The following is a 23,304-nucleotide window of genomic DNA, read 5'->3' on the forward strand; positions in this document are numbered from 1 at the left end:
GCACCACCTCCCGGACCACTCCTAAATCCAGCAATTTTTTTTCTTTTTTTCTTTTTTTCCTCCTCCAGGGTAATTGCTGGGCTCAGTGCCTGTACCATGAATCCACCACTCCTGGAGGCATTTTTCCCCCCTTTTGTTGCCCTTGTTGTAGCTTCGTTGTGGTTATTATTATTGCCCTTGTTGACGCAATTCGTTGTTGGATAGGACAGAGAGAAATGAAGAAAGGAGGGGAAGTCAGAGAAGGGGAGAGAAAGATAGACACCTGTAGACCTGCTTCACCGCCTGTGAAGCGACTCCCCTGCAGGTGGGGAGCTGGGGGCTCGAACCGGGATCCTTACGCCGGTCCCTGCACTTTGCGCCACATGCGCTTAACCCACTGCGCCACCGCCCGACCCCCCTAAATCCAGTAATTTTTTAAAATCATTTTTTCCAGTCAGGCAGCGGTGCACCGGGTTAAGCACACATATCACCAAATTCAAGGACTGGGCTTTCTTTTTTTCTTCCTTTTTTAATGATTTAGCCTTTTTTTTTTTAATTTCTTTATTGGAGAATTAATGTTTTACATTCAATAGTAAATACAATAATTTGTACATGCATAACATTCCCCAGTTTCCCATTTAACAATACAACCCCCACTAGGTCCTCTGAATCCTTCCTGGACCTGTATTCTCCCCACCCACCCACCCCAGAGTCTTTTACTTTGGTGTGATACGCCAATTCCATTTCAGGTTCTACTTGTGTTTTCTTTTCTGATCTTGTTTTTCAACTTCTGCTTGAGAGTAAGATCATACCATATTCATCCTTCTGTTTCTGACTTATTTCACTTAACATGAATTTTTCAAGGTCCATCCAAGATCGGCTGAAAACGGTGAAGTCACCATTTTTTACAGCTGAGTAGTATTCCACTGTGTACATATACCACAACTTGCTCAGCCACTCATCTGTTGTTGGACACCTGGGTTGCTTCCAGGTTTTGGCTATTACAAATTGTGCTGCCAAGAACATATGTGTACACAGATCTTTTTGGATGGATGTGTTGGGTTCCTTAGGATATATCCCCAGGAAAGGAATTGCAGGATCCTAGGGAAGGTCTATTTCTAACCTTCTGAGAGTTCTCCAGACTGTTCTCCACAGAGGTTGGACCAATTGACATTCCCACCAGCAGTGTAGGAGGGTTCCTTTGACCCCACACCCTCTCCAGTATTTGCTGCAGTTACCTTTTCTGATGTATGACATTCTTACAGGAGTGAAGTGGTATCTCATTGTTGTCTTTATTTGCATTTCTCTGACAATCAGAGCTTTTTTCATGTGTTTCTCAGCCTTTTGGATCTCTTCTGTGGTGAATATTCTGTCCAAGTCCTCCCCCCATTTTTGGATGGGGTATGTTTTTTTTTTTTATTATTTAAATTTTGTATTATCTTTATTTACTTGTTGGATAGAGATGGTCAAAGATTGAGAGGGTAGGGGATGAGAGAGAAGAAGAGAGACAGAGAGACACCTGCAGCCCTGCTTCACCACTTGCAAAGCTACCTCCTGCAGGTGGGGACTGGGGGCTTGAACCTGGGTCCTTGCACACTATAGCAGGTGCTCTCAACCAGGTGCACCACCACCTGGCCCCAAGGACCAGGCTTTGAGCCCTGCTCCCTTCAAGGAAGATGCTTCACAAGTTGTGAAGCAGGTCTTCAGATGTCTGTCTTTCTCCCACTCTGTCTCCCCTCCCAATTTCTCTCCGTCCTGTCAAATAAAATAATAGTAGTAAAAACATTATAAACTTATCAGTTCAGAATCAAATGTGATGCCTCATTTGACAATTGTATTGTGCTTTACAATTAACAAATAGTTTTCACATATCTTGTCTCACTTGAAAATAGCTATTCTGGGGCCGGGTGGTAGCACACCTGGTTGAGCGCAGGTTACAACGCGCAAGGACCCAGGTTCGAGTTCCCAGTCCCCACATGCAGGGGAAAAGTTTTGTGAGTAGTGAAGCAGTACTGCAGGTGTCTCTCTGCCTCTCTATCCCCCCTTCCCTCTCAATTTCTAGATGTCTCTATCCAATAAATAAATAAAGGTAATAAAAAATAAAAGAAAAAGGAAATAGCTATTTTGTTCTCCTGCATCCAGTAAGATAGAGCACTGGCCTTCCTAGCTGTAGTCTATCTTCTGCCTTCAATCTACAAACCACAGTAATATCACTTTTTTTTTTCTCCTACAACAAAGGTCAAATCACACTATGCTCATATTTAAGATCCCTAAGCGCCTCTTAAACTCTTCAGGGTAAATCCCTTCAATCACCACTCTTCCCTCAGTGATGCCATCATGACCTTTCCTTTGCTATTTGCACTCACACTAGTTTATTTGTGTGATCTTGACAGGATAGCCTTGTGCACGCTCAATTCCACTGCTCCCAGGCTGCTTTTTCATTGAGAGACAGAAAGGAGGAGACACCACTTGAGCTCAGCTTCCTCAGGTGCAGCAGATTCCAGGTCATGCTAAGGATGAAATTTGGGTCACACACACCCCACCCAGTGAGCTGGCCTTGCAGACCCCAGAGCCTCCCATTATTTTAGACTATATATACACACACACACACACACACACACACACACACACCTATCTCTGCCCAACTACATGCATTATTCATACTTCCTACAACCCATTATTTCCTTGTATAATTCTAGTCCTTTGTACAACTTTCCTCCCCTTGAAATCTGTTGCCCCCTTTATTTCTTACTTTTACTCAGCTGTGAAATGAATTTAGTTCAGGTGGTACTTTTTCTGAGCAAACAGTTCAGTTAGCTCCCCACCTGCAGGGGAGTCGCTTCACAGGTGGTGAAGCAGGTCTGCAGGTGTCTGTCTTTCTCTCCTCCTCTCTGTCTTCCCCTCCTCTCTCCATTTATCTCTGTCCTATCCAACAACGGCAACATCAATAACAACAATAACTACAACAATAAAACAACAAGGGCAACAAAAGGCAATAAATAAATAAAAAAGATTTGTCAATGAAAAAAAAGTCAATGTCAGCATATCAAAACTACCAAATATTCGTTTCTGTGATGCCCCTACAGTAACTTTAACCAATTCAACAAATTTATGACAAGTCTAAATATTGATTAATGTGATATGGAATCAAGCTTATTTTTTCCAGTTATAAATGATAATCTTTTATCTTTCCAGATTTCCATATTACAAAGCACTTTCCATTCGCATCTACTCATGATAATCACTTTTAGGTCTTGGGTAGAAAAGGCAGACAGAGAAGAGTGGTGTGCAGACACTCCTCTAAGAGCCACACCGACCTGTGTGATGTTGGACATAATGTAAAGGTAACCAAAGTGTGTCTGAAATGTAACTGACATTGCATATACAAAGTTTTATTTTACAAGATGGATATATTTCCCATAGCTCCCACAAAGATGATAATAATTATCAATTTGGCATATAAAAAAGAAATTCACCTGGTCTCTTGTTTCAGCCTCTTGAATTTGAATTCCTTGTAACTGTTTTTCATAATTGGAACACATATCACAGCGTCTACCAAGTTTATTTCCAGCATTTTGTACCTGAAAGGCACCAAAATTAATTCTTAACAGGTAGGACAAACTGAGTCTACACCACATACTTGAGATACACATCCACACGCTTATGTTACTAAAAGTGGAATATGGAGTAAACGATTTATTCGGGGACTTATGACTAGATGTTAAGCTATAACACAAGTATGATAACAAGGGGCACAGTTTTATCACCAGGAGGCAAAGGGCCAAAAAGTACCACATTTGAGAAAAACAAGAAGCAAAAGATCATATGGTGGCACTCACAGTTTAAACAGATACCACCCTACACATTAATGTCTGGGTAGCAAGTAGAAACCAGTCCTACTTCACCGTTCAAGCAATCACAAAGGTACCTCTTCACACGTTTTCATTAACACCACGCAGAATGGTTTATTTTAGGACTAGCAACCTATCCCATTTATAGATCAGTAGCTTCTTTTCTTTCTTTCTCTCTCTCTCTCTCTCTCTCTCTCTCTCTTTAAGACTTTATTTATTAATGAGAAATTTAGGGAAAGAAAGAACCCGACATCACTCTGGTACATGTGCTGCTGTAGACTGAACTCAGAACCTCATGTTTCAGAGTCCAATGCCTTATCCACTGCACCACCTCCCAGACAACAATCAGTAGTTTCTTTAACAAGAAGTAGCTCTAGCAAAGGAAAGCACCAGAATTCAGAAACCTATAGTCTTTCCCAGGCTCTCCTACTAAATCAAAAGTAAATTTAAGTGGTTTATTTGATCTGTTGATGTCTGTTTTCCCCATTTATAAACTGGAGATAGTCAAGTCCTGATTGCCTCATTATTAAGAAGCTCAAGAAAAGGTTTTACAATCAGTGAAGCACTATGCAAATACAAATTAAAATTTTTTATCTTCTAATCTTCTTCTGTTTGTATTACTACAAAGAAAAATTAATCTTGGGGCCAGGTGGTGGCACACTTGGTTGAGAGCATACAGTATAGTACACACTGGGGTTCATGCCCCCAGTCTCCACCTGTAAGGGGAAAGCTTTACAAATGGTTAAGCAGTGCTGCAGGTGTCTCTCTGTCTCTCTCCCTTTCTATCTCCCCTTTCCCTCTTGATTACTGGCTGTCTATCCAATAAATAAATAAAGATAATTTTTTTTTAAATTTAAGTTAATCTCAATAAAGGCTGCTTCCTGTTTTCTCTCTTATTTTCTATTCCCTCCTTAAACTCAGTGTCAACTGTTATAAGTGGCTTTACTATAGATGACAAAGTATGTATCTTGAAATGCCCTGAAGTTATATACTAAAACTGAAAAAAGCAAGCCAAATTTGGGCTACTCTAAATTCTGTTACACTAATCAAGCAGATTGTGCCAGCTTCACAGATGTGACTTTAGGTGGAAAAGTTCAAACTAAACAACACTAGTGAGTTCTGTTCTGTCACAATCACCTGGACAAGCCAAAGTAGACATAACAAAGGTAAACAACGTGGGTTAACACTGATTTGCTAGCTACGTATGTTCACTGACTCCAGGGACTAGATAATATCACTATTATTATTGAGTGAACAACAGATCCCAGAGCTACCCAGTATCCCTCCAAGTGAACAAGAGGGAAACAGTCAGGAAGATAACTCACCTCTTTTTGCAGGAGATTCCATTCTGTCTCACTGACTAAGCGGTAACCACTGGGAGACACATAAGCACTTTCCATGCCCTGGGTGACACTAGAGAGGAGGGACGCAGTCTCTTCTTGTTCTGGCGTCATTGCCTTGATTGCTCTTTCCTGGTCTTTGGTTAACATAAACCCACTTGGCATTTGCAGGGACCCAAGGGAGGCTGTATCAAAGTTCTCAGAAACTGAATCTGCTCCTACCAGTGGTCCAAAATCTGATTCATCCAGATTTCCAGCAGATTTAGCTTTGAAGTTATAGCCTAAAGCTTTTGATTGAAGAGAGCCTGAGGTTCCCAAGCTGTCTGTAGACTGTGCTCTCCTGAGTCCATCTTTAAACATGTCATTGTCTGATTTACTGAAGGGATCCCCAGATGGTAAGAGTAAATCTGCATCTAAAGAATGGACTGAACCATGTGTACTATCTAGATGCTCCTGAAATGTGAAAACAATACTTTGTCAAGTTGCAAAATTCTCTACATTTTCAAAGAGTAAAATACCACATATTTAAAGTATTTTGTCAAAGTATAAGTCATGTCATTAATGTGCTACCATTATGCTATCTTCCCCACTCCTAATCCATTTTAGATGACAGTAGCTGGGCAGGTGGCAGGAACCCTGCACCCCAGTGCTAAACTCCTTGATACTGGGCCTCTTCTCCCCCGCCAATGTGCTAAATTCTGTTGACTGTCTGTTGTATGTCATTTAGCATATGCTTTACTGTGGGGTTGAATTTGGTCACTTCAGGATTGAAATTACAGTGGAGTAGGTTTCATCTTGGTCATCTACAAACATGTTGATTTGTTATAAGCTTGAGTGGCTTTGCTTTGTGATGAGGACCAGGGCTGCGGCTTGAGCTGCAGTACTGACCCTGGCTTATTAGTACGTATACTTCAAAACTGTGAATCTAAAGATCTGGCTGACAATCCAAAAGCAGTATGATCTACACCTTAAGACAAACTCAACTTGAGAGATCTGGTAATCTGCTGAATTTAAACATATTAGCCAGTGGAGGGAAAAAATAAATAAGATTTAAAATACATTTTGGTAAATTGAGGCTAGTTCAAAAGTTAAAGAGTTTAAGTTAAAATGCATTTACTTTACGTTAAAATGCATTTCTTTAAAATTTTAATGCTAGGTATAATGTACCTTGTTAAAACTAAGCTTACTGGTTGGAAATTAACTCATACACCCTATTAGAACAAACAGCTGAGCTTATTTTCAATAAAGTTAAATAATCTGTGTGTTAACTACTAAACATGGGCTTATTTTGAAAACTGAGAATTTACATATATAAACAAAATGCTTTAAGTACTTGTAATGAGATTAAAATGTAAGTCACCCAGAAAAAAATTAGAGCCTTAAAAAGCTGAAAAAAATGAGAACTTACTATTATTATTTTTTTAAGTTTTATTTACTTATTAATGAGAAAAACAGAGGGAAAAGATACAGAGCATTACTCTGGGGAGTTGGGCAGTAGCTCAGAGGGTTAAACACACGTAGCACAAAGCGCAAGGACCTGCGTAACGATCCCGGTTCGAGCCCCGGCTCCCCACCTGCAGAGGTGTCGCTTCACAGGCGGTGAAGCAGGTCTGCAGGTGTCTATCTTTCTCTCCCCCCCTCTCTATTTTCCTATGTCCTAGCCAACAACGATGACATCAATAACAAAACAAAACAAAAAAAAGGGCAACAAAAGGGAATAAATATTGAAAAAAAACAAACTATGGTCACTACTGGAGAGGCATAGAGCTTTGTGGAGAGTGTCATCACACTGACCATGGATGGCTATGAAATTGTACACCTGAATTTTTTTTTTTTTTTAATTTTCTAGGACAGAAAGAAATTGAGAGGGAAAGAAGAGATAAATATATATAGAGAGAGACAGAGACACCTGCAACACAGCTTCACCACTCATAAAGCTTCCACACTGCAGGTGGGGAGTGGGGGTTTGAACCTGGGTCTTTCTCATGATAAGATGTGAACTACAAGGAGTCAGGCAGTGGCACAGCAGGTTAAGCATCTGTGGCACAAAGTGGAAGGACCTGTGTAAGGATCCAGGTTCGAAGCCCTGGCTCCCTACCTGCAGGGGAGTCGCTTCACAGGCAGTGAAGCAGGTCTGCAGGTGTCTATCTTTCTCTCCCCCCTGTCTTCCCCTCCTCTCTCCATTTCTCTCTGTCCTATCCAACAACGATGACAATAACAACTACAACAATAAAACAACAAGGGCAACAAAAGGAAATAAATATTTTAAAAATACGTAAACTACAGCTTGGACCCATTCACTTATCTTTTTAAAGATTTATTTTATTGATTATATACAGAAAAGAGTTTCAAATGAGACACTCTAGCACATGTGGCTGTGGGGACTGCACCAGGAACCTGAGGCATGCAAGCCCAAAGCTTTGCCAGCTGAACCATTTCTCTAGTTGCATATGAACCTGAAATTTTATAGTTTTGAAACACTATTAATCGGAGCCAGGTGGTGGCACAACCAGTTAAGAACACATATTACGGGAGTTGGGCTGTAGCACAGCGGGTTAAGCGCAGGTGGCGCAAAGCACAAGGACCGGCATAAGGATCCCGGTTCGAACCCCAGCTCCCCACCTGCAGGGGAGTCGCTTCACAGGCAGTGAAGCAGGTCTGCAGGTGTCTATCTTTCTCTCCTCCTCTCTGTCTTCCCCTCCTCTCTCCATTTCTCTCTGTCCTATCCAACAACGACAACAACAATAACTACAACAATAAAAAAACAAGGACAACAAAAGGGAATAAATAAATAAAATAAATATTAAAAAAAAAAAGAAAAAAAAAAAAGAACACATATTACAATGTGCAAGGACCTCCCCCCCATTTAAGCCTGGTCCCCACCTGCAGGGGACTTGATGAGTTGGCAAAGTAGGGCTGCAGGTGCTCTTTCTCTCTCCTCCATATCCTCTTTCCCTTTCAATTTTTATGACTCTGATGAGATTAACTAAACTATTTCAAAACATAAGAAACATTTAAAGAAACACTATTAATCACTAATACAAAGTATATCAATAGTACCTATTTTTCACTCAGTAACTATGTATCCCTCATATAAATAATGTAAATGACTGATCTGTAGGAAAATGAAAATGATTACATCACAAATATAATTTTAGTTATTATACCTCTTCATTTGATAATTGGGCTGAAGATTCTTCTTGGGTCAAAGCACACAATACAGGCACTTTCACTTCTTCAACATCTGTCTTTTTGTGATCTTTTCTCTTACTAAGTCTTTGCTGCTCATCTTCCTCCTAAAAACTCAGAAGGGAAAAATGCAGATTAACCATATGATATACTTAGTCATCTTTGTATTTCTTTAACCACTCAGAAAGAAAAATGAACAGAGTTTTATGAAAAAAGAAAACAGGAGGTGGCAAAATGAATAAAATGTTGGGCTCCCAAGTATGAGGTCTTAAGTTCAACCCCTAGTATTATATATGCTCTGGTTCTTTCTCTCCGCCTCATCTCCATTAATAAATGATTAAGCCTTTAAAAAAAAAAAAAAAACAACTAGATACTTAAGTTAGCTCTGCAATCATATCAAAGAGATTATGTCTTAAAATACAATTTTCTAAAATATTTATTTATTTCCCCTTTTGTTGCCCCTGTTTTTTTTATTGTTGTTGTAGTTATTATTGTTGTTACTGATTTTGTCATTGTTAGACAGGACAGAGAGAAATGGAGAGAGGAGAGGAAGACAAAGATAGACACCTGCAGACCTGCTTCACTGCCTGTGAAGCAACTTCCATTCAGGTGGGGAGCCAGGGGCTCGAACCAGGATCCTTACGCCGGTCCTTGCGCTTTGCACCACATGTGCTTAACCCACTGCACTTCCACCCTACTCCCAAAGATACAATGTTTTAACACAACAGGCAAAAAGTATGAACCCTAGCATAAAGAAATGAGACAGCTTTCAGAAACATATATTACAGGGTCTACGAAGTGGCTCAACAGCTTAGGTACATATGTGGGGCCCTGAATTCAGTCCCCAATACCACATGAGAGAACTCCATGGATGATGGAGCAGTGCTCTGGTATCTCTCCTACACTGACTGAGGACTGAGAGATCGCTTACTAGGTAGGGCATGTGACTTGCTATGTGTCCAGCTCAGGTTCAAACCCTGGTCTCAGATGGGAGTACCACAGCACTAGAGTTTGGTATCTCCCCCTTTCTTTTAGAACAATTTTTATTTATGAATGTGTGTATGAGAGAGAGAGAGAGAGAGAGAGAGAGAGAACCAGAGAATCACGATGGCACATGTTGAGGATCAAACTCAGGACCTCATGCTTGACTGTCCAGAGCTACCTGCCAGGACTCTCTTCCTCTGTCTGAAGGTCCCAGACTCCCCACCCCCACCTCGCCAACATGCATGCATACAGGGTGGTCTGGTAAACTACCTTCCAAGCTGATTACTTTTGATAACAACAGATTACTTCTGGGAAGAGAGATGTGAGAAATTTCAAAGGAGATTTTCACTTTATAATTTCACTTTGTATTTACACGTGAGGATTTGCATTAACATGAGGATATATCTGTTTATTCTCATGTCATTTAAATAACTTTTAAAGCTAGTGAAATAACTCACTTAAATAGTGTACTGCTTTGCCATGTGCATAACCGAGATTCAAGTCTGGTCCCCCGAACACCCTCAAGGTAGCTTTATTACTTGGGCCTTTTCCACTCCCTATTTAAAAATAAGTAATTTATAACATAAGGAGGAAATATGATGTTAGGTGTGTAGCGCTCTAGATTCCTGTTTTTTTCTATCCAATTCAGCCTCTCCAACCACACCGTCATCTTTTTTCTCCTCCTCATGGTAAAAAAATGATTCCTTTTGTTTTTTGATATTTTTAAAATATTTACTTATTTATTTATTTATTCCCTTTGTTGCCTTTACTGTTTTTTATTGTTGTAGTTATTATTGTTATTGATGTCATCATTGTTAGATAAGACAGAGAGAAATAGAGTGAGACGGGGAAGACAGAGAGGGGGAGAGAAAGATAGACACCTGCAAACCTGCTCACTGCTTGTGAAGTGAATCCCCTGCAGGTGGGGAGCCAGGGGCTCAACCGGGATTCTTATGCTGGTCCTTGCACTTCGCACCATGCCCCCCCCCTTAAATAAGTACTCTTCTGTTTTGGCTTATGGTGTTGCAGGGGACTGAATCTGGGTGTTTGGGGGCCTTAAGCATGAGTGTCTTTTAGCAAAACCATTATTATGCTCTCTCTTTTTTCTTCCCCCATACTCCTTCCTCCTGCTTATGATTACTGGGGCTTTACCATTTTGGAACAACTTTTTTCAGCTTGAGAGGGGAGACACCACCACATTGGTGTTTCTCCCAGTTCAGTTGGGGCTAAGACTCAGACCTGGATCGCACGCACGGCAAAGTAGGCGTGCTCCAGGTGAGCTGTCTAGCCAGCCCCAGCCTTTTACTAAAACTTCCAGAGCAATTCGTAAAAGATTTGACCTGGCTTAACACAATTCAGGATCCCAAGGAAAACTACAGAGAAAGAGTTTTCTCAACAATATGCATTGTTGCATCTAGTAGTCTCTGAAGAGGATAATTTAAATCAGTTTTATTTTCTTCAACAAGACCATTTCTAAAGCTGGAGAAATAAATCCCTTAACTGTAGTTCTTGTTCTTTGAAATGGCACATATATTTTATTTAGGTTTATATCTATTTATTTTTAAATATTTTGTTAATTTATTTTAGAGAGAGACAGAGAACAACTGAGGGGAAAGGAGGAGACACAGAAAGAGACAACCGCAGCATTGCCTTCCTACTTGTGAAGCTTCCCCACTGCAGATGGGGATGGAGGCTTAAACTTGGGTCCTTGAGCACTATATACTGTGTTTGCTCAACTGAGAGCACCACTGTCCAGCCCCGGTGTATATCCCTAACACACACAAAGTAATGCAGTCACAGGGGGTGCAGGGTTGTATCACTAACAAAGAGAAGTCCTACAAAACTGCTATTCACCTGATCTTTCTTCTTCAGTTCTTCAACTTGTCGGAGTTGTTCTGAAGTTAGCACAATCTCCATTCGCTGCATATCCCTCATCAGCAAACGCTGAGATTCCAAAAACTGATCATTGGCCTTCTGCCACGTGTGTTTTAACTGGTTGTGTTGTTGTCGCTCTTGCTCCAAGAGATGACAAACTGTTTAGGAATCCCCCAATCAAAAAACACTGAATTTTAATGGTAGGAAATTTCTTTAAGTAAGAACTAATTACTAGTGCAGATCTGGCCAGTGGATCACTCTGCTTGGGGCTCTCCCTCAGACAAGAGCCAAGAGGCTACTTATTCCTGCACATGACAGGAGTGCCTACACTATTTTTCTAAGCATTGTCTCCCAAAAGCATGTTCCTAGGAACACATGTGTGAGAGAGAGAGAAAGAGAGAGAGAGAGAGAGAGAGAGAAATTTCAATGCTCGGGAAGTTTAGGAACACATGTGAGAGAGAGAGAGAGAGAAATTTCAATGCTCGGGAAGTTTAGAAAGCCTAGACCATATATATATATATATTTATATTTATCTATTTATTTTACCAGAGCACTGCTCAGCTCTGGCTTATGTTGGTTCAGGGGATTGAACTTGGCAGTTTGGAGCCTCAGGCATGACAGTCTCTTTCCATAACAATTATGCTACCTCCTCTGCCTGGCTAAGTATGTTTTTAAAGATTTCATGAGTCTAGCACACATGTATTTTTTCTAAAAAGGTAGATATATAGTACAACATTTGACAAAAACAAACATCTTCCCACAGTATTACTTAAAAAAAAAAGAAAAGAAAAAAGCATTCCAGACAATAAAATCTGGGACACAGTGCTCTAAAAGTCCAAGGCGTAGTCACTACTCCTCACTGGCTACAATACATCCTAATAAATCTGTTATCCAAGAAGTCTTCTTGATCCCATTTAATTCTGACCTCTTGGCGTATGTTTTTAAAAAATTCACAAATACATGTTGTTCATTATCATCAGCTCAGTCACTGTCTACCAAAAAAAATTCTCTTTTTCCTTTTCTTAAGTAGGGCACTGCTCAACTCTGGCTTAGGGTGGGACTAGGTACTGAACTTGGGACCTAGGAGCCTGGCCATGAGTCTTTTGCATAACCATGATGCTATCTCCCCAGCCCTTAACACTGTCTATCTGCCCAATTACACAACCACCCAAGCCAGAAACCGAGACAAATGGTCCTTCCCTTGAGTGGGTTTTCCTCACCCCAACACGTTCAATTGTGACAGAGGCCTACTAATTCTCTCCTATGTATTCTGTATGCCTTCTGCCTTGGGCCAGTTCTTACAATTTAAGACTATTATGACAGTAGATCCCTTTGTCATTATGATTCCTACCCTTAGTTTTGCCATCTCAAGCCTATCTAATACTACTGACAAGCTGAACTCATATATTAGTTAATTTATTTATTTATTTCAACCAGAGCACTGCTCAACTCTGGCTTATGGTAGTGCTGGGGATTGAACCTGGGACCTTTGGTACCTCAGGCATGATTGTCTTTGCATAACCACATAGCCATTATGCTATCTATCCCTACCATACTTTTTTTTTTTTAATTTTTATTTATTTATTGGACAGAGACAGCCAGAAATTGAAAAGGAAGGGGGTGACAGAGAGGAAGAGAGACAGAGAGACTCCTGCAACATTGCTTCACCATTTGCAAAGCTTTTCCCCTGCAGGTGGGGGCCAGGTGCTTGAACCTGGCATTATAACGTGCACTCCACCAACTGTACCACCACCCAGCCCCTAAGCTGAACTTTCTAAAATGCAAAAATCAGTATCATTCTCACGTTAGAAATTCCTTCTGAGAAGTCAGACACAAAAATAATATGTTGTATTATCTCATTTATGTAAAAATTCAGAATATGAAAACTACTGGAGAAACAAAGTAGACTAATGGCTGTCAGAAAGAGGTTTAAGGAGTAACTGATAAGAGGTAAATAATTTATTTTTGGTACATTCACACTTTGGCCAGATAGCCTGTTTTGTTTGTAACACAATACTGATATCTCTCTTGAGAAAGGTTTACATAGGAATAAATGGTAACTACTATTTTTTTATAGCACAGCACTGCTCAGCTTTGGTTTATGGTGGTGCTGGGGAATTGAACCTCAGAGCTCAGAGCCTCAGACATGAAACACTTGTTGCATAACAATTATGCTAACTTCCTAGCCCACTGAAATAAACCTTCTTAATGTTTAAGAAGTTTTAAAAATAATTCCTATTTGTAATGATGAAAATATATTTTTCAAGTCACTGAACTACACATTTTCTTTATTTTTTAAAGATTTGTTGATGTTCATGAGAAAAACAGGGATGCAGAGACTAGAGTACTGCTGAGCTTTACCATATGGTGGTACTGGGACCTCTGGCATGAAAATCTGGATGGAACACTACTTCTTCACTAGCTCTCCAGGCCTGAATTGTACATTTTAAAAGTGAACATCATAGCATATGAATCATTATCTCAATAAAGCTACTATTTAAGAGGATTAGCCTCTTAAAGCAGAGACTCCTTACTGACTGTAAAATAAGTTCTAAATTCTTAGCATAAGGTCTCAATGATTTATCTCTCCTGCCTCATACTCTGCTCCATGGGCTCTTACATTCTAACTTGCTGGCTTATATTTCTTTTTTTGCCTGTTGCATCATATGCAGATGGTTTTGAATGCTTATTATGACTCGCAACAACCAAGTATCTTTCCAAAATCAAGAACTATCTCCTTTAAGAAGTCCATCTGCTACACTGGTGCTTTCTACTATACTTCTCAGCATAGCACCGGTCATAGGTAACTGCACTAGCTTGGTACTTATCTAATTTCCCCAGTTTAGCTTTTGCATTTTAACAGTGTTATCCAATTCCATCTTCACTGAAGCACCATTTTCTTAGTGTGTTTTGTTATTAAAATTATATCACCTCCTTACATATTTCATTGCACTTTTCAGATGATTTTCCAGATATACTAGAAGACTTGGTAGTTCTTCTTGAAAGATTGGGACATAAAACTTAAACAGAAATTCACATTTTCAGTGTCTTTTTTTTTCTCTTTCTGACAGCTGCATAACATCTGAACACTATTTCCTTGAGTCAGAGACTCACTAGACTTTGGGTTTCATAGCATTTTATGAAATAATTTTGCAGGTTTCCAACATTTCAAGTCTATACTATTTGGGAACTTGACTCATATACAAATCTAAATTATTTATGCAAGAGCTCTATTTCCCACAGAATTTGATATACTTAAAATTATTCGAGGCTGGGCAGGGGCACACCTGGGAATGCTCGAGGGCCTGGGTTCAACCCCCTGGTCCCCACCTGCAGAAGGAAAGTTTCACAAATGGTGAAGGAGTGCTGCAGGTGTCTTTCTCTTTCCCTATCTCCTCCTACCCTCTCAAATTCTGTCTCTATCTAATAAGTAAATAAATAAATAAAATGTTTTTTTTTTAAGTATTCACTGGGTCGGTGAAATAGCTCACTTGGACAGTGGGCTGCTTTGCTATGTGCGAGGCCCAGGTTCAAGCCCAGTCCCTACTACATTACAGGAACGTCAGTGCTGTGATCTCTTTCATTTTCGCTTTGCCTCTCTGTCTCTAATTTAAAAAAAGAGAGGGAGGAGAGGGGAGGGGTGGGGACAGGAGGAAAAGAGAAAGAAAAAGATAAAAACCTAGTAAAATTCTTATTTTTAAAAAAGGACTCATTGTTGCAGCCCAGGAGGCAGTACAGAGGGTAGAGTGACTTGCAGGCATGAGGTTTCAAGTCTGATCCCCAGCATTGCATATACCAGAGTAATGCTCTGGCTCTCTCATAAATACACACACACACACACACACACACACTTAAGTATTCATTGTTGTACTCTGTCCCCAATCTAAAACCTACATATCAGAATGTTATTAGTGAGCCAGGGAGATAGTTCAATGACAGAGTACATGCTTACACGCATGAGGTACATCCCTGGCATAGCATAGGCTAGAGCTGAGCAGTGCTCTGGCATCTCTCTCTTTCTCTAATAATAAATAAATAAGTAAATAAATATACTTTGTAAAAAATATTTATTTATTCCCTTTTGTTGCCCTCTTTGTTTCATTGTTGTAGTTATTATTGTTGTTGATGTCATCACTGTTGGATAGGACAGAGAGAAATGGAAAGAGAAGGGAAGACAAGAGAGGGAGAAAGATAGACACCTGCAGACCTGCTTCACTGCCTGTGAAGCGACTCCCCTGTAGGTGGGGAGCCGGGGGCTCGAACCGGGATCCTTAGGCCAGTCCTTGTGCTTTGTGCCACCTGCACTTAACCCACTGCACTACCACCCGACTCCCATACATAAATATTCTATAACCAACAAGTTTAAGACTTCAAGGAATCCATGCATCTGGATGAAGAAAAACAAGATGTTGGGGTTGGGAAGTGGCTCAAGGACCCAGGTTCAAGCCCCTGGTCCCCTCGTACAGAGGGAAAGCTTCACTGAGTGGTGAAGAAGCCCTGCAAGTGTCTTTCTCTCTATCTTCCCCTCCCCTCTCAATTTCTCTCTCTATCCAATAATAAATAAACAAACAAAACATATAGAAAAATAAGATCTCTGTTTTTCTGATCTCAAATAGCCAAACTAACTGAAAAGTTTAAACTGAATCACTAAAGTACTGGGCTGGTATTTTTAGATTTGTTGTTATTAATTACTATCAATTTTACTTATTACTTCTAGCATTAATAGATTAAAAATATATAGAAGATACATTTACCTTCATGCAATTCTTTCCGCAATTTCTCAGCGTCTTCCTGTAAAACAGATTTCTGAGTATTCAAAACAGCTACATACATCTCTAAATCAGTTCTACTAGATTTCTCAGCTTCCAAATAATGATTCAGTTCTTTAACCTGAAATAAGATGCAATTCTGGTAAGCTGAAAAGCCATTCATATTTATAAAAATTTAAGATTCATATTTTAATTATAAAACAAAACACATTCTTACTACAGAAAACTGGGGGAATAACATAATAATAACATGATCTATAATCATATTAACAGAGTAAAGATGCAACTGACATTACACACAGTTTACTGCCTTACTTTTCAAACAGGCAGCTCCAATTTGTATTCCCAGAGCAACATTTATATGTGCTCATTTTACTGGATACTTAGTGACAACACCAAGCTGGCTTTATGTTTAAAAAAGTAATTTCTAAGAACAAAAATGGTACCATATTCTTGTAAGCTTTTGCATACATATGTGTGTGTGTGTGTGTGTGTGTGTGTGTGTGTGTGTGTGTGTGTGTGTGTGTGTGTATAGTTTATTTTAATGAGAGAGGAAAAGGGGAGAGATGCCAGTAAAAGAAATGGAAGGAGGGAGGGAGAGAGGAAGAGAGAACAGAACATTACTCAGCTCCAGTTTATGATAGCACTGGGGCCTCAGAACCTCAGGCATGAAAGCCTTTTGCATAATCATTATGCTATCTCCCCACCCATAAACTTGTTTTTCTTTGATTTTTATTGAGGTAATTTAAAATGCCTTATATTTATTTAAAAAAATACATTAAAATTATGTATTTGATAAGACAGAAAGAAACAGAGAGGAAGGAGATAGGAGAAAGAGGACACCTGGAGCTCTGCTTTACTGTTTGAACTTCCCCGCTGCAGGTGGGGACCAGGGGCTTGAACCTAGATCCTTGTGCATGGTAACATGTGTGCTTAAATCACATGTGTCACCATCAAACTCCCCTGAAAGCTACTTTTCATAGACACATAATTAATTGTAAAAGGAAAAGAGGAGGTAATGATGGAAAATGATAACTGATCTCACTTATAATGAACAAAAATTTTTAAATGTAGACTTACTTTAAAAATCACGTCTTGGGAGTTGGGTGGTAGCACAGCGGGTTAAGTGCATGTGGCGCAAAGCACAAAGACCGGTTCAAGCCCCCGGCTCCCCACCTGCAAGGGAGTCACTTCACAAGCATTGAAGCAGGTCTGTAGGTGTCTGTTTTTCTCTCGCACTCTCTGTCTTCCCCTCCTCTCTCCATTTCTCTCTGTTCTAACAACGACAACATCAATAACAACAACAATAACTACAACAATTAAACAAGGGCAACAAAAGGAATAAATAAATAAATATCTTTTTTTAAATCTTTTGGGGATTGCAAGAACCAGCACACGGATCCCAGTTATAGCCCCTTGCTCCCCACCTGCTGGAGGGTCGCTTCACAAGCAGTGAAGCATGTCTGCAGGTATCTATCTTTCTCTCCCCGTCTTCCTCTCCTCTCGATTTCGCTCTGGCCTATCCAACAACAGTGACAACAATAATAGTAACAATAGCAATGATAAAACAACCAGGGCAACAAAAGGGGAAAAAACAGCCTCCAAGAGCAGTGGATTCATGGTGCAGGCACCGAGCCCCAGCAATAACACTGGAAGCAAAAGAAAGTCACATCTTTCACAAAAAATATTTTAATCTTGCTGCATAATTAATCACAATACTCAAACATTAACACATAATAAATATCTGAGATAAATATAACCAAATAAAACATAATCTTGTTCTCAGTAAGTGATACACAGTTAGTTGTATCAGCCTGTCTTATGAATTGTCCAGCCTAGATTTGGGTCATCTGTTTAACCTAGTTTTTTCTTTTTGCTGCTAAAGACTTACTTATTTCTATATTTATTTATTTATAGACTCGACTGTCATAGAAATGTTAAGGCATACACTTTACTTTTTGAGTTACCTTCTGAACCAACTAGTTGATAAATATCTAAAAAGTAAAAAATAAAAAAAGAACCCTTTTAAATAAATAAGATCTTATGGACAGGGTAATCTCAAAGCATCTTTTTGCATTTTAAAGAAGAGCTAGACCATTATGTGTCCTTATTAAATTTTCCACCTGTAGAGGAAAAATGTCCTACAAGCATTCGTCATGTTATCAAGATTGGTTGGTATCTCTTTGGTTGACTAATATCCTCCAGTGTAGCATTAAATGGCAACAGAGTCATTTTGGCTCCTGACCTGTACTGACACAACTTACCAGTCGTCTACGTTTCTGCTCCTGTATGTGCACTACTTTTTCCATTCATCTTGTTTGTACTATTATTATTTTTTTACTTCTCGAGTTAAATACAAATTACTCTAAGTATTTTACAATCTCCCTTTATTTATTTTTTTTTGTCTTTACTTATTTATTTGGATAGAGACAGCCAGAAGTCAAGACAGTAGGGGGTGACAGAGAGGGAAAGAGACAGAGAGACACCTGCAACCCTGCTTCACCACTTGTGAAGCTTTCCCCTGTGGGTGGGGGCTGGGGGCTCAGACCTGGCTCCTTGCACATTGTAACATGTGAGCTCAACCAGGTGCACCACCACCCGGTCCCTCCTTTTATTTGACCAAATCACTGCTCACTTACGGCTATTGGTACTGAGAATGGAACCCAGGGCCTCTTTCATGCAAAACCACTGCACCATCCTCTGGTCAGATTCGTATGTATACAACATCAATTCTTCAAGTCTCTTAATGATTCCTGTGTGACTTTCTGAGCAGTATAACAATCATAAAATATTTTATTCCATATATTATCCTAAGTGCTTTGTATTTGTTAATTTATATAACCTTCATAATCATTTCACAAGGTAGGCAATTTTTTTTTAAGGTAGGCAATTTTTATCCACATTGCCATTAAGAAAACAAAAGCACAGTAAGATTGAGTAATTTGTCTAAGACCTCCAAGCTAGTATATGACAATGGTTTTTTGTTGTTGTTGCTGTTTGTTTTCTTTTTTAAATGAGAAAGGGAAAGAGAGGGATCAGGGGATAGATAGGGAGGGGGGGAGACTCACATGGTGATGTCTTAACTAATAAGCACTACCACTTGCCAAAGGTCAGGTTATATCTTTTATTATAATTGTCAATGTCAACTTACCCTTGTAATTGTCACTTTTAAAAAATTCAAATATTTCAGACAATTAAGGTACATTTAAAATATATGGGCAGGGGACTGGTAGTGGTGTTATCTGATAGACAGTACGTTATAATGTACAAGAACCTAGATTTAAGCCCTGCACGGGGAGAAACTTCACAAGTGCTGAAACAGTACTGCAGGTATCTCTCTCAATTTCTCTGTCTCTATCCAAAATAAATAAATATCTAAAAAAGAAAGGGGGGGTATAAAAGAAAAGACTTTTAAATAAACAAGGTTTTATGGGCAGGGTCATGGGTTATCTCAAAGCATCTTTTTGCATTTTAAAGAAAACAAGATTCCCCCAGACCCCACCCCAAAAGCAAGATTCTTAAAATGGACTACAACGTTTTGTAACCTTTGAGGCCTCCAGCTCTTTAATTTTGTCTTCAGCCTCTGTCAGTTTATCCTTCAAAGCTGCAATTTCATTCTCCATAGGCATCACAACAGACCGAAGTTTTTCAGCATCTTCTTGGGCCTGTGGTTAAAAATAATTAAACACTACAAGTTACTGGTTTATTACTTTCTATACTATGACCTACCACAATATTGAGCTATGTCTTACTTTGAATGTCAAATAATAATCAAAGCTTTCTCAAAATAGCATTTAAAATCTGTAAAAACAAAAAGAAGAAGAAGAAGAAGGAGGAGGAGGAGGAGGAGGAGGAGGAGGAGGAGGAGGAGGAGAAGGGAGTCGGGCAGTAGCACAACAGTTAATTCATTGGGGAAACTGACGATCCTTCCTAGCCGACTGAATCCACATGGATCCCAGTCACTTTCAAAGCCATTTAACTGGCTACGGAAGAAGGGCAAACGCTAGAAGAAGAAGAACAACAACAGTTAAGTGCAGGTGGCGCAAAGCACAAGGACAGGCGTAAGGATCCCGGTTCAAGCCCCCGGCTCCCAACCCCGCTTCACAAGTAGTGAAGCAGGTCTGCAGGTGTCTGTCTTTCTCTCCCCATCTCTGTCTCCCTCTCCTCTCTCCATTTCTCTCTGTCCTATCCAACAATGGTGACATCAATAACAAGAATAATAACTACAACAATAAAAACAAGGGCAACAAAAAGGGAAAATGAATAAATATTTAAAAAAAAAAGATTCATGATCACAAATTGAACAATCAAGAAAAATGTACAAGAAAATATCCTGTATATAAAAGTAAATTCACAAAGTAAATACTAAATACTTAAAATCTGGTTACTAAATTAATAAAGCCATAATTTCTTGTAATAACTGAAAGGTCTGCCCTGCCTTTCCTTCTTTCTTTCCTTCCTTCCCTCCCTTCCTCTATGATAAAATCATCCATGTAGTATTTATTTAGACTTTTCTTTATCAGAACACTGATCAGCTCTGGCCTACAGTGGTGTCAGGACTGAACCCAGGACCCTGCAGCCTTAGGCATGAAAGTTCTTTGCATTAACAATCATGCTACTATCCACTGATACAAGAAAGGAGGGAGAAGGAAGGAGAAACCACAGAGCACTGGTCCACTCTGGGTTTTGGTGGCATTGGAGGTTCATACATGTGTGATTCCGTTCTCTTTATCTCAGATATAGGAAAAGGGGGAAGAGTCTGAAGTAAAGGAAGAAACACTGCCTGCATGACAGAGGCTTCATAAACAGTGAAGTAGGGCTGCAGGTGTCTCTTTCTCTCTCTCTCTCTCCATCTCTCCTCCTCCCTCTCTATTTCTCTTTGTGCTATCAAATAAGACGAAAAAAACCCAAAAATTTGTGTGGGGGGGGATTTCTCTACCAGGCTTGGTAGAGTTGTGGATTCATCCTATAAGCACTGAGCCCCAGCAGTAACACTTGTGGCAATAAAAAATAGATACACAAAAAAAATTAAATAATCAGTGACCAGGGTTACTTTTCATTTGCACTAGGCCTAAACCAATTTCTTTTTTTTTAAATATTTATTGTATTATTTATTTATTCCCTTTTGTTGCCCTTTTTGTTTTATTATTGTAGTTATTATTGTTGTTGTCGTTGTTGGATAGGACAGAGAGAAATGGAGAGAGGAGGGGAAGACAGAGAGGAGGAGAGAAAGATAGACCCCTGCAGACCTGCTTCACCGCCTGTGAAGCGACTCCCCTGCAGGTGGGGAGCTGGGGTTCGAACCGGGATCCTTATGCCGGTCCTTGTGCTTTGCACCACTGCGCTTAACCCACTGCGCTACAGCCCGACTCCCACCAATTTCTATTTTTTTATTTTTATTATCTTTATTTATTTAATAGAGACAGCCAGAAATCAGGGGGGAGATAGACTGGAAGAGAGGCAGAGAGACACCTGCAGCACTGCTTCACCACTTGCAAAGGTTTCCCCCTGCAGGTGGTGACCAGAGCTCGAATCCAGGTCCTTGAGCATTGTAGCATATACACTCAACCAAGTGCGTACCACCCAGCCCCCCAAAACTAATTTCTATATGTGCCTGTGCATGTGCGTGTTTGCAGGTATAAAATTGTATAGGACCAGGAAGACAGCATAATAGTTCTATAAATGATTTTCATTCCTGAGGCTTTAAGCTCCCAAATTCAATCCCCAGCATCATTGACCATATACCAGAGTTGAGCAGGGTTCTGGTTTTTTTTTTAAAAAAAAAGTAAATAAACAAACACATGTGTATTTTTTTTTTTTTAAATCTAGAGTTATCACTGGGGCTCAGTGCCTGCACTACGAATTCACTGCTCCTGTGGCCATGTTTATTTTCCATTCTTGTTGTTCTGCCACTGTTGTTGGATAGGACAGAGAGAAACTGAGAGGAGAGGGGAAGACAGAGAGGGGGAGAGAAAGACACCTACAGACCTACTTCACTGCTTGTGAAGCAACCCCCCTGCAGGTGGGGAGCCAGGGGCTCGAACTGGGGATCTGTGCGCCAGTCCATGCACTTGGCTCTATGTACACTTAACCTGGTGCATGTGATTTTTAAAATTTTATTTACTTATTTATTATTGGACAGAGACAGAGAGAAATTGAGAGGGGCGTGGGAGATAAAGAGAGGGAAAGAGACAAAGAGACACCTGTAACCCTGCTTCACCACTTGTGAAGCTTTCCCGCTGCAGGTGGGGACCAGGAGCTTGAACCTGGTCCCTGTGCAATGTAATGTGGGCACTCAACCAGGTGTGTCACTGCCTGGCCCCCACACACATGTATATATTGCATAAAATAGTCAATATATTGTGTAAACACAGAGTATATGTGTACATATGCTGTATGTAAATCAAGTATTACAATCGTTCCTTGAATTAGTTTTTTGATTTATTTATTAGACAGAGACAGAAATTGAGAGGGAAGGAGCAGGTAGAGAGAAGAAGAGAGACATCTGCAGCAGTGTTTCACCATGAAACTTCCCTGCTGCAGGGAGGCACCAGAGGCCTGAATCCAGGTCCTTGCACACTGGAATGTCTGCACTCCATCAGGTGTACCATCACCAGGCCCTGCATGATAGCTTTTTTAAAAAAAGATTTTTAAAAATATTTATTTATTTCCTTTTTGTTGCTCGTTTTTACTGTCATTGTAGTTATTACTGTAGTTGTTACTGATGCCATCGTTGTTAAATAGGACAGAGAGGAGGGGAAGACAGAGAGGGGGAGTGAAAGACACCTGTAGACCTGCTTCACCACCTGTGAAGCCCCGCGGGGGAGGGCTTGAACCGGGATCCTCACGCTGGTCCTTGCACTTTGCACTACGTGTGCTTAACTCCCTATGCTACTGCCTGACTCTGACAATAGCTTTTTTTTTTAAAATTTTTTATTTTATTTATTTATTCCCTTTTGTTGCCCTCATTGTTTTATTGTTGTGGTTATTATTGTCATCGTTGTTGGATAGGACAGAGAGAAACGGAGAGAGGAGGGGAAGACAGAGAGGGGGAGAGAAAGATAGACACCTGCAGACCTGCTTCACCGCCTGTGAAGCGACTCCCCTGCAGGTGGGGAGCCGGGGTTCGAACCGGGATCCTTATGCCAGTCCTTGTGCTTTGCGCCACCTGCGCTTAACCCACTGCACTACAGCCCGACTCCCCGACAATAGCTTTTTTATAGCAACATAATTTTCTACTATTTCAGAAGGAACACTGTTCTTTTAATTTTTTTAATAATTATGACTGGGCCAGAGAGATAACATAATGATTATGCA

At 40.0% G+C, this 23,304-nt stretch overlaps 1 protein-coding gene across 5 annotated transcripts in view; it reads right to left on the reverse strand.

Moving 5' to 3' along the window:
• RABEP1 (rabaptin, RAB GTPase binding effector protein 1) overlaps positions 1–23,304 on the reverse strand; it is a 90,928-nt gene that overhangs the window by 19,093 nt on the left and 48,531 nt on the right. For 2 of the 5 annotated variants that reach the window (XM_060204243.1, XM_060204241.1), the window contains 6 exons: positions 19,533–19,652; positions 15,973–16,108; positions 11,198–11,376; positions 8,338–8,466; positions 5,156–5,623; positions 3,456–3,560 (listed from right to left, as the gene is read on the reverse strand). In XM_060204243.1, the coding sequence (XP_060060226.1) occupies positions 3,456–3,560; positions 5,156–5,623; positions 8,338–8,466; positions 11,198–11,376; positions 15,973–16,108; positions 19,533–19,652 (1,137 nt within the window). Of the gene's footprint in view, positions 1–3,455; positions 3,561–5,155; positions 5,624–8,337; positions 8,467–11,197; positions 11,377–15,972; positions 16,109–19,532; positions 19,653–23,304 lie in introns of those variants that run through there. The other 3 variants (XM_060204242.1, XR_009553182.1, XR_009553181.1) reach the window with 3 other exon arrangements.

The sequence above is a fragment of the Erinaceus europaeus genome, chromosome 12 (assembly GCF_950295315.1).
Source record: "Erinaceus europaeus chromosome 12, mEriEur2.1, whole genome shotgun sequence".
Classification (NCBI taxonomy): Eukaryota; Metazoa; Chordata; class Mammalia; order Eulipotyphla; family Erinaceidae; genus Erinaceus; species Erinaceus europaeus.